At 36.8% G+C, this 17033-nt stretch overlaps 3 protein-coding genes across 3 annotated transcripts in view; 1 reads left to right on the plus strand and 2 right to left on the minus strand.

Moving 5' to 3' along the window:
- The window catches only part of drongo (Arf GTPase activating protein drongo), a 293055-nt gene extending 282592 nt beyond the window's left edge, over positions 1–10463 (minus strand). The window contains 1 exon segment of the mRNA XM_075297109.1: positions 8850–10463. Coding sequence (XP_075153224.1) covers positions 8850–9016 — 167 coding nt within the window. The 5' untranslated portion in view covers positions 9017–10463.
- Positions 10464–13580: 3117 nt separating this feature from the next.
- LOC142226872 (uncharacterized) lies at positions 13581–14239 on the plus strand. The gene has a single exon (XM_075297110.1). It carries the CDS (start codon positions 13630–13632, stop codon positions 14047–14049), a length of 420 nt encoding a protein of 139 aa, XP_075153225.1. The 5' UTR covers positions 13581–13629; the 3' UTR covers positions 14050–14239.
- Positions 14240–14298: 59 nt separating this feature from the next.
- RpLP1 (Ribosomal protein LP1) lies at positions 14299–14956 on the minus strand. Its single transcript, XM_075297111.1, has 2 exons — positions 14752–14956; positions 14299–14606 (listed from the first exon to the last, which is right to left on the minus strand). Exons 1-2 carry the CDS (start codon positions 14821–14823, stop codon positions 14340–14342), a joined length of 339 nt encoding a protein of 112 aa, XP_075153226.1. The 5' UTR covers positions 14824–14956; the 3' UTR covers positions 14299–14339.
- Between the last annotated feature and the right edge of the window lie 2077 nt (positions 14957–17033).

Raw genomic sequence — 17033 nt, forward strand, 5'->3', positions numbered from 1 at the left:
CGATCACCACTCGCCACAATCAATTGGTCGAATTGGGTCGAATTGTGCGACGTGTTTTCCACATAATGGCAGTCATTGAGGCCAGTTTTCATTCATTTTATTTCTTGAGGTCTGCTAGTTTTCGCTTGACCAAGTGTGTAGTCTTAAAAGTGATACTATATTTAAAAAAAAATCAGAACTTCTAAAAAAAAACATTTTTTAGGCCAAGTGCTTAGTGGACATTAAAATTCCAATTACCATATAAAATATATCCAATTTATAAAACTGTTACAAACCGATGGTCAAACCCAACAAACTCTTCACAAACCATTCCAACCCTGCTTCAAAAAGAACAACTAACTCCATGAACTCAAAAAATTACCTCCATGTCGGTCCCAAGAATGACAAGAAAATGGAAGAGAGAAATAACAAAATGCAACTCACATAATAAAGCTAAAGTGAATTGTGGAAACCAGCTTAGACCACTTTAAGACTGCAATTTATGGTTGCTGCGTGGCTGCAGTTAAAAATACCAGTATGGACTAAATTATTTCAAGAAACAAACTGCATTAGATGACATTTATATCGTATGTAGTTAAGGTATATATTTTGATTGGTTTTGTCACTAGGATTGTGGTTTCAATTTGGTGGAATGATAAGTTGTAAAATGACCATTAATCTGATAATTTTCACTTTATAAAATTTTTATAGGGATTATAGAAAACTGTTCTTTAAAACACGTTTATAAATAAGCTACGATTTATAGAATTTGAAGCTCCAAATTAGATTTTATTTTATGTTCATAATTGAAGGTCGACTCCTAGATGTGCGTGAAGATAAATTCCGAATTTAATTAGTACAGACACAAACCATTTTTTTTGCAGGGCTCTGTTAATTAGTTAACAGAGCTTCATAAAGGAGCTAACAGAGCACTGTATAGAGTTAACAGAGGTATTTTCTGTCCTAACCAATGACAGATTTATTTTTTGATCACCAGGAAAAATATTCAATGGTCTTCCTGACCAATTTACTTTATCTAAAACTAAACCACCCACTTGTGGCATTGTCACTCACAGCTACATCCACACATATGTCTAAAAATTTTGCAGAAAATTGAGTTTTTAGGCAAAATTTTTTGGGAGGATGGGACTCCAATGGCCATTGTGTCCAAATGGACAATTGTCCCACTATGACCCATACACCATATGAAAGAGCATGAAGAGCTCTATCGATATTTGATAGAATTTTTTAGATCCGCCGGTCAGTTTTGGAGAAAAATAAAATTATTTATAAAATTCTGGACAGGATGCCTCCAGTGGCCATTGTGGCCAAATGGACAATTGTCCCACTATGACCCATACACCATATGAAAGAGCATGAAGAGCTCTATCGATATTTTATAGAATTTTTTAGATCCGTCGGTCAGTTTTGGAGAAAAATCAATTTCCTTGTAAAATTCTGGACAGGATGCCTCCAGTGGCCATTGTGGCCAAATGGACAATTGTCCCACTATGACCCATACACCATATGAAAGAGCATAGAGAGCTCTATCGATATTTGATAGAATTTTTTAGATCCGCCGGTCAGTTTTGGAGAAAAATCAAATTATTTATAAAATTCTGGACAGGATGCCTCCAGTGGCCATTGTGGCCAAATGGACAATTGTCCCACTATGACCCATACACCATATGAAAGAGCATGAAGAGCTCTATCGATATTTTATAGAATTTTTTAGATCCGTCGGTCAGTTTTGGAGAAAAATAAAATTCTTTATAAAATTCTGGACAGGATGCCTCCAGTGGCCTTTGTGGCCAAATGGACAATTGTCCCACTATGACCCATACACCATATGAAAGAGCATAAAGAGCTCTATCGATATTTTATAGAATTTTTTAGATCCGCCGGTCAGTTTTGGAGAAAAATCAATTTCCTTGTAAAATTCTGGACAGGATGCCTCCAGTGGCCATTGTGGCCAAATGGACAATTGTCCCACTATGACCCATACACCATATGAAAGAGCATGAAGAGCTCTATCGATATTTTATAGAATTTTTTAGATCCGCCGGTTAGTTTTGGAGAAAAATAAAATTCTTTATAAAATTCTGGACAGGATGCCTCCAGTGGCCTTTGTGGCCAAATGGACAATTGTCCCACTATGACCCATACTCCATATGAAAGAGCATAAAGAGCTCTATCGATATTTGATAGAATTTTTTAGATCCGCCGGTCAGTTTTGGAGAAAAATCAATTTCCTTGTAAAATTCTGGACAGGATGCCTCCAGTGGCCATTGTTGCCAAATGGACAATTGTCCCACTATGACCCATACACCATATGAAAGAGCATGAAGAGCTCTATCGATATTTGATAGAATTTTTTAGATCCGCCGGTCAGTTTAGGAGAAAAATCAATTTCCTTGTAAAATTCTGGACAGGATGCCTCCAGTGGCCATTGTGGCCAAATGGACAATTGACCCATACACCATATGAAAGAGCATGAAGAGCTCTATCGATATATGATAGAATTTTTTAGATCCGCCGGTCAGTTTTGGAGAAAAATCAATTTCCTTGTAAAATTCTGGACAGGATGCCTCCAGTGGCCATTGTGGCCAAATGGACAATTGTCCCACTATGACCCATACACCATATGAAAGAGCATGAAATTGATTTTTCTCCAAAACTGACCGGCGGATCTAAAAAATTCTATCAAATATCGATAGAGCTCTTCATGCTCTTTCATATGGTGTATGGGTCATAGTGGGACAATTGTCCATTTGGCCACAATGGCCACTGGAGGCATCCTGTCCAGAATTTTACAAGGAAATTGATTTTTCTCCAAAACTGACCGGCGGATCTAAAAAATTCTATCATATATCGATAGAGCTCTTCATGCTCTTTCATATGGTGTATGGGTCAATTGTCCATTTGGCCACAATGGCCACTGGAGGCATCCTGTCCAGAATTTTACAAGGAAATTGATTTTTCTCCTAAACTGACCGGCGGATCTAAAAAATTCTATCAAATATCGATAGAGCTCTTCATGCTCTTTCATATGGTGTATGGGTCATAGTGGGACAATTGTCCATTTGGCAACAATGGCCACTGGAGGCATCCTGTCCAGAATTTTACAAGGAAATTGATTTTTCTCCAAAACTGACCGGCGGATCTAAAAAATTCTATCAAATATCGATAGAGCTCTTCATGCTCTTTCATATGGTGTATGGGTCATAGTGGGACAATTGTCCATTTGGCCACAATGGCCACTGGAGGCATCCTGTCCAGAATTTTACAAGGAAATTGATTTTTCTCCAAAACTGACCGGCGGATCTAAAAAATTATATCAAATATCGATAGAGCTCTTCATGCTCTTTCATATGGTGTATGGGTCATAGTGGGACAATTGTCCATTTGGCCACAATGGCCACTGGAGGCATCCTGTCCAGAATTTTATAAATAATTTGATTTTTCTCCAAAACTGACCGGCGGATCTAAAAAATTCTATCAAATATCGATAGAGCTCTTCATGCTCTTTCATATGGTGTATGGGTCATAGTGGGACAATTGTCCATTTGGCCACAATGGCCACTGGAGGCATCCTGTCCAGAATTTTATAAATAATTTTATTTTTCTCCAAAACTGACCGGCGGATCTAAAAAATTCTATCAAATATCGATAGAGCTCTTCATGCTCTTTCATATGGTGTATGGGTCATAGTGGGACAATTGTCCATTTGGACACAATGGCCACTGGAGTCCCATCCTCCCAAAAAATTTTGCCTAAAAACTCAATTTTCTGCAAAATTTTTAGACATATGTGTGGATGTAGCTGTGAGTGACAATGCCACAAGTGGGTGGTTTAGTTTTAGATAAAGTAAATTGGTCAGGAAGACCATTTAATATTTTTCCTGGTGATCAAAAAATAAATCTGTCATTGGTTAGGGCAGAAAATACCTCTGTTAACTCCTTACAGTGCTCTGTTAGCTCCTTTATGAAGCTCTGTTAACTAATTAACAGAGCTCTGCAAAAAAAAATGGTTTGTGTCTGTACTAATTAAATTCGGAATTTATCTTCACGCACATGACTCCTAGAATGTTTTCAGACGACATACACATAGCTTTTATGGAAGAAGTTAACTTTCAAAAGTCAACATTTTTATAGTTGAAAAAAATCTTTTTTACATTATGAGACTTGTAAGGAAAGTCTATAGTTGGGCGGGGCCGACTGTATTATACTTGAGCTCGACCGAAGAATCGGCTTCAGCAATCGTCGTTAAGAAGTGGATTAACCAACACCGAAGCTTTTGGATTCATATATTACGGAGCCTACTATGCTACATAATGGTAATATATTTAAATATTGGATGAGTTTTCATTTGCAATATTTTAGATCAGCTTCAATAACATATTTAAGAAGCTGATCTAAAATATTGAAGATCAGCTACTTAAAGTGTTGCGTGATACCTTATTTCCAAAAAACGATAGAGTTTTAGGGAGAAAATTACAAAATGTCATTTTTTGTCATTATAATAATTTTGAACACTAAAAAGTACTAGAAGAACATTATAAGACATGGACTAAAATTGCATACATATGTTGTTTATGCCTTTTTATGCTAATATTGTACTAAAAAAACTACAAACTTCTTTAATTACAAATTTTTGAATAATAAAAATTTAACGTAAATCATAGTAAAACTTTGGTCTCTATGGTAGAGGTGTGCGCGTGACACGAAATTCTCGTGACACGCGTGAATCACGTGAGTCGTGACAAAAATCCAAAGCAAGTCTCGTGAATGTGCGTGAATGGGACTAAAATAAATGTGTCGTGCGTGAGCGTGCGTGATAAATAAAATCGTTTCGTGAGTGCTCACAAAAAAAAACACGAAAAAAATGTCGCGTTTGGAAAATGTCGTGAAGCTCCTGAATTTGTCGTGAATCACAAGAATCGTCGTGAATCGTGCGTGAACGTCAGTCCTTAAAAGTAGTTCGTGCGTGAGCGTGTGTGATTAACATTTTTTTTTCATGTGCGTGAGTGTGAGTGAAATTTCAGTCACGCGCACACCTCTACTCTATGGTCATACGCATCTAAATCGGGCGAAAGATATATGTGGGAGCTATATCCAAACCTGAACCGATTTCAACTAAATTTGCACACTTTACTACCCTATAAATTGTACTACTTTTGAAAAAATGTAAGCAAATCAGAGTAAACCTGTGGATTCTGGGACAATATAAGCGCACATCGGGCGTAAGATACATATGAGCGCTATATCTAAATCTGAACCGAATTCTTCCAAAGTATATTAAGACTGTTCTGACCTAAAACACATATTTGGGCCAAAGTCGATGGGACTAAAGATGTGACCAAGACTTTGACCCCAAAAAAGTGTTCACAGGCGGATGGACAGACGGAAATGGCTACATCGACTCAGGGGCCGATCCAGGAGTATTATTGCATTAATTTCCCAGCAAAAAAATGGAAGTTCTTCTAAAGGTACAACTGTAAAAGCACTTCCAAAAATGTCCTCCCAGAGATGTTCTTTATTTTAACTATAGAGCAAATTCAATTGAGTCATTTTTTTTATAACTCGCTTTTTTCATATTTTTTATTTCAAACATCAATACATAGGAATACATTTTTAATAGGAAATTTAATTTTTTTGTTTCAAATGCGTTAAAAACAGATTAAGAATTAATATAATTATACAAATTATTAAATCTTTGCCGAAAAAATGCTAAATACTTTCTAGAAAAATTGCGAATTTTTCAAAATATTTGATTTTAAACATTCAAGACAAGCGTTATAATGCATTAAGAAATATAAAAAATTTATAAATTATTTATTTGTCAAAATATCACAAAATTTCCTAATTCTCATCCAAAACACTGAATTTGAATAACACCTTAAGAAGTGGTGCAAATTCATTTCACCGGATATTGAAATGGTGGACAACCGTCCTATTAGAAGCCCATGTTAACCATTTCCGGATCCAAAAAGAACATTTCCACTACTTTTTTGGCGACGCTTTTTTGCTGGGTTATAATATCCTGTTTCACAAAGTGGCGCAGGATATAAAAATTTGACAAGTCGGCTTATTGATTCCATTACCAATAGTTTGATAAAAACAAGGTGTTTTGAATATCGATTTTACTCGTTTAAAAAAAACCGCACTATTTTTCATAACCGGTAGACGGTGTTTTTGAAACAAACGGTATAACCGGTTTTTATAAGAACACGTAGTTTTGAACGTAAAATAGAAAAACCGAAGTTTTTGATCACGGTTTTGAAAACTCTTAGGTTAAGGTTAAAGTGGCAGCCCGATTAAGATTCAGGCTCACTTAGACTATTCAGTCCATTGTGACTACAATCAACACACATTTCGATTCTCGTCAACACACATTTTCGATTCTATACTTTTTTGCTTTATGCGCTTTACAGACTATCAGTTATTCCGGACGGAATGTCGGTGTTTGTAAAGAATCTTACAGTTTGTCGCATCGATACGACTTCTCGGCGATGACTAAATAATCGGTTAATGTGTTATCGATCCCATAAACATGCATCAGTATCGATTATGCCTTCGAACTTACAGCCTGTTTCTGTATGTCGAACGAGTTCTATCGATCGACTGAAATGCATAGAAACAGCTGATTTTTAGTTATAACATAGACCAATTAAATATAAGACATCTCAAATGAATTCACAGAGCTGTAGTTTGTCTGCACACCGTAGAGGGCTCTTTTACGTCTGCAATTGAGTGATTTTTTAATTTGGCTTTAATTTGTTTTTCTTTCCATTGTTTTCTTGATGAAACACCAAATATTGTAAAAGCATATAAAATTCTATACATCCACACCTTTTTTGTAATGCAAATTGACTGATTTGTACGGTAATTCTTGTTTTCCAAAAAGAAATTGAGTCACTTGACTGCGCAATTGAGTGGAATGACTGCGCTCTGCAAATAAACAAAACCATGGTGAATTCACTTGAGATGTCTATACCTTCCTTGGTCTATGGTTATAAATTCAGAGTTTGTTTCCATTTCAGTCGATCGATATAGCTCGTTCGACATACAGAAACAGGCTGTTAGCTTATAATGTGCACAATATATGGGATATGTTCGGCACTATCGTCCGGAATAACTGATAGTCTTTAAAGCGCATTAGCTTACATCGGATTCTGCCACCTATCAGTCTATCTATGAGGTAAATCTTAAACTTCATTATCTCACTATGAATTTTCGTTTGGCTTTCTAGGAACTCAGAACCAGTAAAAGACGCATTGTCAGGCCATAGAAGAAAATTTAAAACTCCATTTAATTTTGGTTGGGCCACAGGAGAATTATTGGGATTTACGTTACTGCAAATAGGACTCGGTCCAGAAATGACGTGGGCCTGGGATACAAGGGGTCGACACAATTAACCGAACACCCTTTACTTCAGTCTTAATTAAAGTATCCAATCCATTGTGATAGCACAGGTGGTGAACATCTCTGTTATGCGCCGCCCAGACTATAAGTTATTACGGACGGAATGTCTGTGTTTGTAAAGAATCTTGTAGTGTGGCCAGTCGATACGAATTGTCGGCCATGACTAAATAATCGAAAAATGTGTTATCGATCCCATTAACAAGCTGCGGTATCGATTATGTCTTCCGACATAACTTCTAGTGTGGTCAATATCTGGGATATGTTCGACACGAGCACTGTCGTCCGGATAAACTTATAGTCAGGACAGCGCTGCCTGATAATACGGAGTTCTTTTTTATAGCCGAATCCAAATAGTGTTAGAAAAACATTCAGAAAAAAGTTCGAGTTCGCTCTGGCTTCAACGCTGTCGATTATCGTGAGAGCCTTTATAGTGTGCGCGTGACACGAAACTGACACGCGTGATTCAAATCTAAAGAAACTTTCGTGAATGTGGACTAAAAATAATATGTTGTGCGTGAGAAATAAAATCAGATCGTGAATGTGCGTGAATAAAATTTCTGCAAAATAACACTCACGAAAAAAATCAAGATTTAATTCTTTCTGATATGATAACTGAATTCTATTTAGCTGTCGAACTATGTCCTATTTATTAATTTTGTTACCTTTCCTCTTTCCCGGTTGGAAAATGTCGTGAGTCTCGTAAATTTGTCGTCACGTTAATTGTCGTGAATCGTGCGTGAGCGTGAGTCTTTAATAGTAGTTCGTGCGTGAGCGTGCGTGAGTACCGGTTTACATTTCGTGAACGTGCGTGAATGTGAGTGGCAACCAAACATATGGTGCGTGAGCGTGCGTGAACAAACATTTTGCTTCGTGAATGTATGTGAGTGTGAATGAAATTTCACTCACACACACACCTCTATAGTCAAGTGTAACATCATAATTTTGATTCGTATTATCCAACTTGGGAATCACAGCATAGAAGACAACTTCCGAAGAATTTTCATACCCAAGTTTAATAAACTTTCTTTAAAATGTGTTTGCATAAAATATAGCCGTGGGACTTCGCTCCAGCTTTTAGTGTGACTTCAGATACAAACACACCAAACATCTCCTAAACGAATCCTAACATTATAGATTCATATTACCCAACTTGGTAAACACTGAATAGAATATTGCATCCGAAGAGTTTTCATTCGCAATTTTAGTAAACTTTCTTTAAAATTTATTAGAACAAAATATAGTCGGTGGAACAATCGACAATCAACCTAAAATATTTCACCCTGATAGTTAAACTGTTCCGTAGGGTGAAAGGTATTTCTTCGCTTAATCGAAGACAATGCTACATAATGGATTTCACTCGCAGAAATTAAAATTTTATTGTTTCGTCCCCACATGTAAAACCATTTACATAAAGTGAAGCCATACGTTTATTTTACCCATACTTACAGTACTCCGGAGCAACGTGTGCAAACAAACGATCCAATGGTCATGTTGACATAAGTGGGTCCTTTTTGACCGCAATCGAAACACTGGCGATTACCACCGCCCGTGGTAATCAACTCACGCAATGCCTCAAGATGTTTATCATCTTGCTTTTTGCGTACCATAGCCATGGTTTTGGAAATAGTGTTGGGACTGTTGTTTGGTTTTCGAGAATGTATATGTTTATGCTGCTGCTGCTGGTGGTTTGGTGCAACTGGCCTACAACGTATTATATCCTCTATTGAAGCTCTCGGCAAAGGTGGCGATAATGCTGAAGAGGATGATGCTAGCGAGGAAGATGATGGATATGGTGGTTGTGGGGGTGAAAATTTCGATGTTGCGGTCGTAGAATATTTCTTAGTTTTGGTTTCTGACGGAGATTTCGTTTTTGATTCTGCTAGAATAGCCGTTGATAGCCTATTGCTATTGGTCTTAAGGGGCTTGATATTCGGTATGGAGCCGTTTTGACTGACGTAATTGAAATCGTCTTCACTGGTTGAGGAAGCTTCCCCAAAAAATTCCGTATCGGGAGGAGGTGAGGGAACGTTTTTAGTTCGATATGTATCCGTGTTGTTGAATTTGGAACTGGTCGGATATAGGAACACGAACTGAATGTTGAAGCTGTTATATATCCTACTTTGCACTCAAATTTCGAAAACGAATTTGCCAAATTTTTCAAATTAAAAACTCAATAACAATCCAATTCACTCTAACCAGACACTGACACTATAGCCAAATGTTGCGGAAAAACAAAGTTCTTATAGGACGTTAATATTTTTGGAGATCTGTTGGAGCTATACGCGACTTTACACTTTTTTTATTTGGCGCCAGGAATAGATCTCAAACGGACAAAAATATCACACAAAAAATAAGGTAAAGGCCACCACACACTTATTCTCCTATTTTGTATTGGCCTACACACTGACACACGCACACACTAACACGTTCTTCGTCTCTTTTTCCAATGGTAGGATGGCAAAACAACACTCAACACATATAATACACTTGCACACCAACTGGCACCCAAATATCTTTACGCAATTGCAATTATATTGAGGGGGGCTTTGTGCTCTAAGTGGATTCCTGCTTCTATATATTTTTCTCACTGTCGATAATTACGTTACAATCTTAACACACAATTCACAAATTTCCACACTGGCTATCTTATTAGGTGTTTGTTTGTTGGTGCCACTTATTTCGCTGATTTTTTGCTGTTTTGCCTATATATGCACATATATATATATATATATATATTATATTAAAACATTTTCTATTTTGCCAAGAATTGTTTGAAATATTGCCCGTTTTCGTAAATAATATGTTATGCTTTTTGTTTTCTTAGATTTGCAATAACTATTTTTCCACTATAGATATTTCAAGCAATGCACTGTTTTTTTATTTAATTTTCATATTGCTGATTTTTTTTCTATACTTTCAGCCTTGTAAATTGCGTTTTCACCGAATTTTCTTTTGTAATTATTCTATTATTCTTTTATAATTTTCGAGTATACGAGCGTAACAGTTCAACCTTCCGCAAGCAGGCTAGCACTATTGACATTCGTTTTTGTACTGCATTTTGAAGAAACCAAAATTCTTTGACAGCAACTACATATACGAATTTCGATAGATGGCAGATTTCTCTCACATTGCTTTTGGTGCTTTGTAAAATGGAAAGATGGCGCTGAAGCTCATATTAGAAGTGGACGTTATTACACTACACTGCAAATGAATGCTCTGTTTCCGTATATCGAACGAAAACCCATTCGGAAACAAAAACAGTGACTCGAATTCCAGGTAATTTGGGTTTCTTTATTTTTGAAATTTCGTTTCGTTTGTATAATTCTTACATTGACCATCAAAATTGAGTATTTTCAAATTTTTTGTCAGAGAATTATTTCAAATTTTTATAATAGGCTTTTTTTCTTTTAGTACTGCATAACCAAGCCGGGACGGACTAAACGAAAACAGAGTACTCGTTTATCCAGGCCAGAGTCCAGAAATATGTAACACTTAAAAACATTCACAGAAAACAACCCTGCCAACATTTTTTGAATTTGACTGCACTTCTCAGAATCGCCACCATGTCGAAAACAGTCGTATACGATATCCAAAATACGTCTGCAAAGCGCCGTCACTAGAGAATGAAGCCGACCCATTTTTGTCGGCGGCGGCTGATACTACTTTTTTGCCTCCGGCGGCGGCGGCTTGACGGCTAAGCCGATATAAATTTGTCTTATCGGCGGCGGACAATTATCCATAATAAAATCAATTTGATGGTATCCGAATGGTAATGAGATTAGTTTTACAACTTATCTTACAATCACATTTACATGTAATTCAAATGTTCTGAGCCAAATTTTTGCAAAATTATTATAGCAACTTGATACTGACGGATTTTGGGTGGAAAGTTAAACATTTTGACAAAAAATGCAACCATTATTAATAATTTTTTCTGATTCAAATCAATATTTTTGATTAATTGGCGGGTAACTTTGAGTCGTGATGAGTCGACAAATTCGGCGACGGCTTCGACTGGTAAAAATTAGTCGGCGGCGGCTAAAATCGGCGGCGCGACTCGGCGACTTCATTCTCTGGCCGTCACTCTTGAGAAGTTGTACCACGCCATGTTACTACAAAAAAGCATCGCATGAGTGCAATTAAAAGGTGCCTTTTTAGATAAATTTAAAACGACGCCAACAAGAGCCCTTTCAAACTATTAGAAAAATTCAATTTTAAGATAGTTGTTTTACAGTAGTCTACGATATCCAAAACTCTTCGGAAAACCGCCGTCACTATTGAGAAGTTGTACCACGCCAAGTTACTACAAAAAAGTATCGCATGAGGGCAATTATTAGGTGTCCTTCTGGATACATTTAGAAGGACGCCAATAAGAGCCCCTTCAAACAATCAGAAAAAGTGAATTTTAAGATAGTTGTAAAAGAATCATTGTGGTCAAGTAAAACACGATTGTTTAGATGTTTATTAATTTTATTAAACATTTATAAATTCTCATAAATATAACATTTATACGACTATCACATCACAGTTAACATATTTTTGTGTATTAATAAAAGATTGATGTTGAGTTTCAAGTTGCAAGTTACATGTTGTAGCGTCCATCAGCAAGTGCGTTTATTCCCAATGGAGGAAAAATATTTGCAAAAACTATAACTTTATTCCATTCGGCGAAATAACTATAGGGCTGTTTTCTTTTTGCACTGGATACAACATATGGGCTATCCAGAACATCGTTGCACTGGTGTTCTATCCAGAACATTTCTCAGCGCAAGTCGCGCCGATCTTGTCAGATTGTGTTTTGATAAAGTGACGCTTCATCGATTCACAATAGCACTTTATTGTGACTAATTTATCGAAAAACATGTAATTCAAAGTGGTATAGTGTCATAAATAATCGCAGCGGTAAATATTTATTACTAATTGTAGCATTTCATACATTAAAAATGCAAGATTTCACTTCTTTTCTGTGATTGTTTTTAAACAGCTGATGACAGTGTTGCATATTTTTGGAGATGTCCTGGATAAACGAGTGCTTTTTTTTTTTTTGTCCTTCACGGCTTAAATATATTGTCAACAGTATCATTTTTCAACGCGAAACAATGAATGAGTGGAACTTTTTTCGCACCAACAAACAGAGTACCTGCCTTTACGCTTAAAATTGTGAAAGGTATATGGTGAACAATTTTCGACTTTCCAAATAGAATAAAGTGATCGTTTTTCAAATATTTTTTCCATGCACGCTGTCTCCATCGAAAATAAACAAACTGGCTGATAGACGCTGCAATATGTAACTTGCTACTTAAAACTCAACATCATTCTTTTATTAATGCAAAAAATTATGTTAAATGTGATGAGATAAACCGAAAAATGTTATATTTATAAGAAATTATAAATGTTTAATCAAATCAATAAACATCTACACAATCGTGTTTTACTTGACCACAATCATTCTTCTACAATTACCTTAAAACTCACTTTTTCTGATAGTTTGCTGGGGTTCTTATTGGCGTCCTTCGAAATTGATCTAAATAGGCACCTAATAATTGCACTGATGAGAAACTTTTTCGTAGTAACTTGGCGTGGTACAAGGCATATTAAAGAGGTAAAGTCATGCAATCAGGTGACTAATATCGACATTCATCTTGTCAAAGGCTTTGTTTACGTTTAGTATTCAACAATGTTGATGTTTTATATATGCATTCAACAATACAACAACACTACACATACACAACAACACTACACATACACAAACACAACACTACACATACAAACAAAACTTGAGTGATCTGCCATTTTAGTTTGACATTATTAATATCATGGGGGGTACACACGCTTGCTCGTGACTTTACCTTTAATTAATATGCCTTGGGCGTGGTACAACTTCTCAATAGTGACGGCGCTTTTCCGACGAGTTTTTGATGTCGTATATGATTGTTTTCGACGTAGTGGGGATTCTCAGAAGCGCCCCCAAATTCAAAAAATGTTGGCAGGGATGAGCTGACTTCATTGTCGCGGTGTCGAGTGGGAACACATTGCCGGTGCTTTTATTCTTTAATTTGCTACAAAACATAAATGTATCCAATCACTGAATTGAACGATTAATCGTAACATGTAATCTATATTGCCTGTCATTCAAAGGGCAATGACGCCGTGAATCGCAATTCCACTCCGAAGTCCGATACTGACATGGCGAAAATCGACAGAAAGAAAAGCAAAATAAACAAAAATGTGTTTCTCATCCGAAAAAAATTCGGGGTTTTCGAAACAATTTGCATGTACCATTAATGGCGAAACTACTGAATTTGTTTTTCATCCATTTGCAAACAAATGGTTTCTATTAATCACCCAATATGGACGGGTGCCAAATATGTATAGTGTAAATTTCGATCTAAAGCGCAGCGATGGCATTCCATTAGCTGTACAAGGACCCATCAATCACCCAGAATTTCACATGTCGGTACCCATAACAATAACTTGCAATTTCGGAGCTGATAAAGATGAAACACGCAGTGGTATCCAGTTCTTGGTGAATAGATCAAAACTAAGCAGATGTCCTCATGAGTTCATGATAGGTTTGGGTATGAAAGAATTGAACGGGTCAATACTTCGAGATATTGCAAAGGTGTTGGATGAAATAATTGTTTGAGCTGAAAGCGAGCATTTCGAGATATGAACTACGTTCCGATAGCCATATGGACGATGTCCCATAACCTCAGGCCTTTGGAATACAATTATTTATAAACACTTCATTTTTTTTTCTCTAAAAACAACAATGATACTTTTTTATTGATTTAAATAAATTTGTACATTAAAACGTGTACAAAACTTTTAAAACACATCCTGTTGTTTCATTTCTTTTTGTCATATACACTTTTGGTAAATGGTATAAGCAACATTCTGTTTTCTGATATTGTTAAAAACAAACATATTGTCCATTTAATCGAAGAGAGCGAAGCCCATATCATCATCGGATTCCTCAGGTTCCTCTTCCTTCTTCTTTTCTTCCTTCTTGGCCTCAGCGGCGGGAGCAGCGCCACCAGCAGGAGCGGCAGCACCACCAGCGGGAGCAGCACCGACACCGGAACCAATGTTGGTGATCAAATCCTTAACATTGACACCTTCCAAAGCCTTGGCGAACAAACCGGGCCAGTAAGGTTCAACTTCAACATTGGCGGCCTTCAAGACGGTTGAGATTTTTTCACCCTAAAATAAGATAAAAACACAATTAGCGTTGTCCATTACCGTTACAGAGGAAAACTATAAATATCTCTCCTAGACCATAGATTACAAAGATTTTGAGAGATTTGTTCGGAAGTATTTTGATCGCATAGCTATTGTTGATACTTACAGTGACGGCAATATCATCATCAACCAAGATGAGGGAGGCGTAGACGCAAGCGAGTTCAGCTTTGTTAGACATATTTATGTTTGTTTTTATTTAATAATTGGTGCAAGTTGCCAAAAATTAAATTTGTTTTTTAATAAAATTTGGCCTTAGCTCGGAAATCGAGAACAAGCACACTTCACAAAGTCCTAAACCGGAAAGAAAGAAAAGAAACAAAAGAAAATCAGTGTTAAGTTAGCAGCAAATGTCAAAATGATACGAAATTATCAACGGTGTGACGATAACATGCGATACAACACTGTATAATTAAATGGTAACATTTTATTCGAATGAATTATCGTTCAATAAAAATTAAACAATATAAAATTCCAAATACTGACATAAAATTATGGAGATATATATAAAATTCCAAATACTGACATAAAATTATGGAGATATTTATAGTTAATTTAAGGCATTTATATTAATCTCAATAGATAATCAGAAATCAATTCAAATGCGACTTTTATTAATTTGTCAAATACTTAGAAGCCGTTTTGAATCGAAAGTTACGGCTTTGAACTTTAGCTGAAGATAAACAAACAGAAAAGCGCGCTCCAATAAACTAAATTTAAAGTTGTTGAACATTCGTGAGCGTCGTTCGTCAAGCAAGGTTGTGTTTTTTCAAGGCTGAGCTTCACGGAACTTGATCACTGCGGTTTTTCGAAATCAAGAAGATTGTGAAATTCTATCTATTTGGTTTCTCTTTTCTTTTTGATTTGGAAAAGAAAAATTGTTACCTATTATTGGCAAGGTGTATTTGCTGATTTTTGTTTATAGGCGGTAAAAATGCCGAATGGGACTGAGGCAAATGTCCCGCCAATTCCACCACCACCGGACATTGGGCGAAGATGCAGATCTAGAAGCCGGAATAAACTAGGAGGAAGAGAGGAAAGTCTGGACAAGCAAGGCACTAAGGTACCGAGATTAGAGGGTCGCCGTGATGTTAAAACATCTGGAGGTTCTCAGGTGAACCAATCGACCATGCTGACTAATTCTAGCCGTGTTTATGAATATGATGCAACAAGCGAAGGCCCCTTTTTAACGTTTTTAGAAACTTTTACGTCTGGCAACGAAAGAAAGCCGATTAACACCATGGCTGCGGCTAGATTCCTCAAAACGTTAAATATACCCAATATTCTGGAAATTGTTAAAGTTGGGTATGGAAGAGTGAAAGTTGTCTTCAAAGATGGTGCTTCGGCAAATAACTTCGTGAAGGATGCCCGTTTAAGTGAAGGTGGATATCAGGCCAGAATATTGGCTCACTTCGTGTCTATAGTAGGAGTTATTTATAATGTACCGGAAGAAATTTCCACAGAGGAGCTAAAAGAGGATTTAAAAACCAATGAGACAACGATTTTGGATATTATTCGAATGACTAGAAAAGAAAGAGGAGAGACCATAAATACAAGGAGAGTGAAGGTCATCTTCAAGGGGCGCAAATTGCCAGAGGTTATTGACTATAGTGGTGCAAAATTGAGGGTACACCATTTTATCCCCTTTGGTCAATGCTATCGGTGTTTCCGATTTAACCATTTTGCAGATCACTGCAAATCACCTGCTAATTGTCGTATTTGCTTCCAACGCCACGAAGTGGTTGACCCGAATAATTGCAGTAACCCGATCACATGCTCTAACTGTGGACTGGCGCACCCTTCCAATAGCCGCGACTGCCCTGCAAGGGAAAAGGCTTTTAGAATTAAAAAAATCATGGTCGTTGAGAATCTATCCATCCGAGAGGCAAGATCTAAATATTCTGCCATTTTTTCGAATAGGTTTGATATTTTGGATCAAAATCTTGATGTGGCTTTTCCCCCCATTCGGCACAAGCCGAACTTTAAGCCTTTCGCTAATAACAGCAATGTGAGCAACAATCTTGATGCAGCAAAAGATCTTCATAAACAATTTTCGTTTGCGCGAGTCGCCAAACTGAATATAAATAAGGAACGAGAGGAGGCTAACGCAAGAAGGACACAAAAAGAGCACCAGGCTGCTTTACAAGAAGGTGAGACGTATAAAGCTCCAAACGGTGTAGGTATTATTGCAGCGGAGAATTTGAAGACATCTGGTTTTGAGAGAGCTATAAATGAATTAGCTAAGAAATTAAATAATTACATTGTTGTGGGTGCAAATGGCTCCGGAGGAGACCATTTGAACTTCATTCAAGATCTTCATCAAGATATGAATCGCTTTTTTGCTACGCAAGACGTCGAGTTGATAAAAGCTGGGGGGGCCACTAGCCTCTC

The sequence above is a fragment of the Haematobia irritans genome, chromosome 2, assembly GCF_050003625.1.
Source record: "Haematobia irritans isolate KBUSLIRL chromosome 2, ASM5000362v1, whole genome shotgun sequence".
Taxonomy (NCBI): domain Eukaryota; kingdom Metazoa; phylum Arthropoda; class Insecta; order Diptera; family Muscidae; genus Haematobia; species Haematobia irritans.

Excerpts from the sequence above, each read along its gene's own strand:
- LOC142226872 (XM_075297110.1), top strand. The coding sequence starts at position 13,630 with ATGTGTTTCTCATCCGAAAAAAATTCGGGGTTTTCGAAACAATTTGCA.
- RpLP1 (XM_075297111.1), bottom strand. The coding sequence starts at position 14,823 with ATGTCTAACAAAGCTGAACTCGCTTGCGTCTACGCCTCCCTCATCTTG. Across the intron at positions 14,607-14,751 it reads ATGATGATATTGCCGTCACT|GGTGAAAAAATCTCAACCGT; the intron begins GTAAGTATCAAC and ends ATCTTATTTTAG.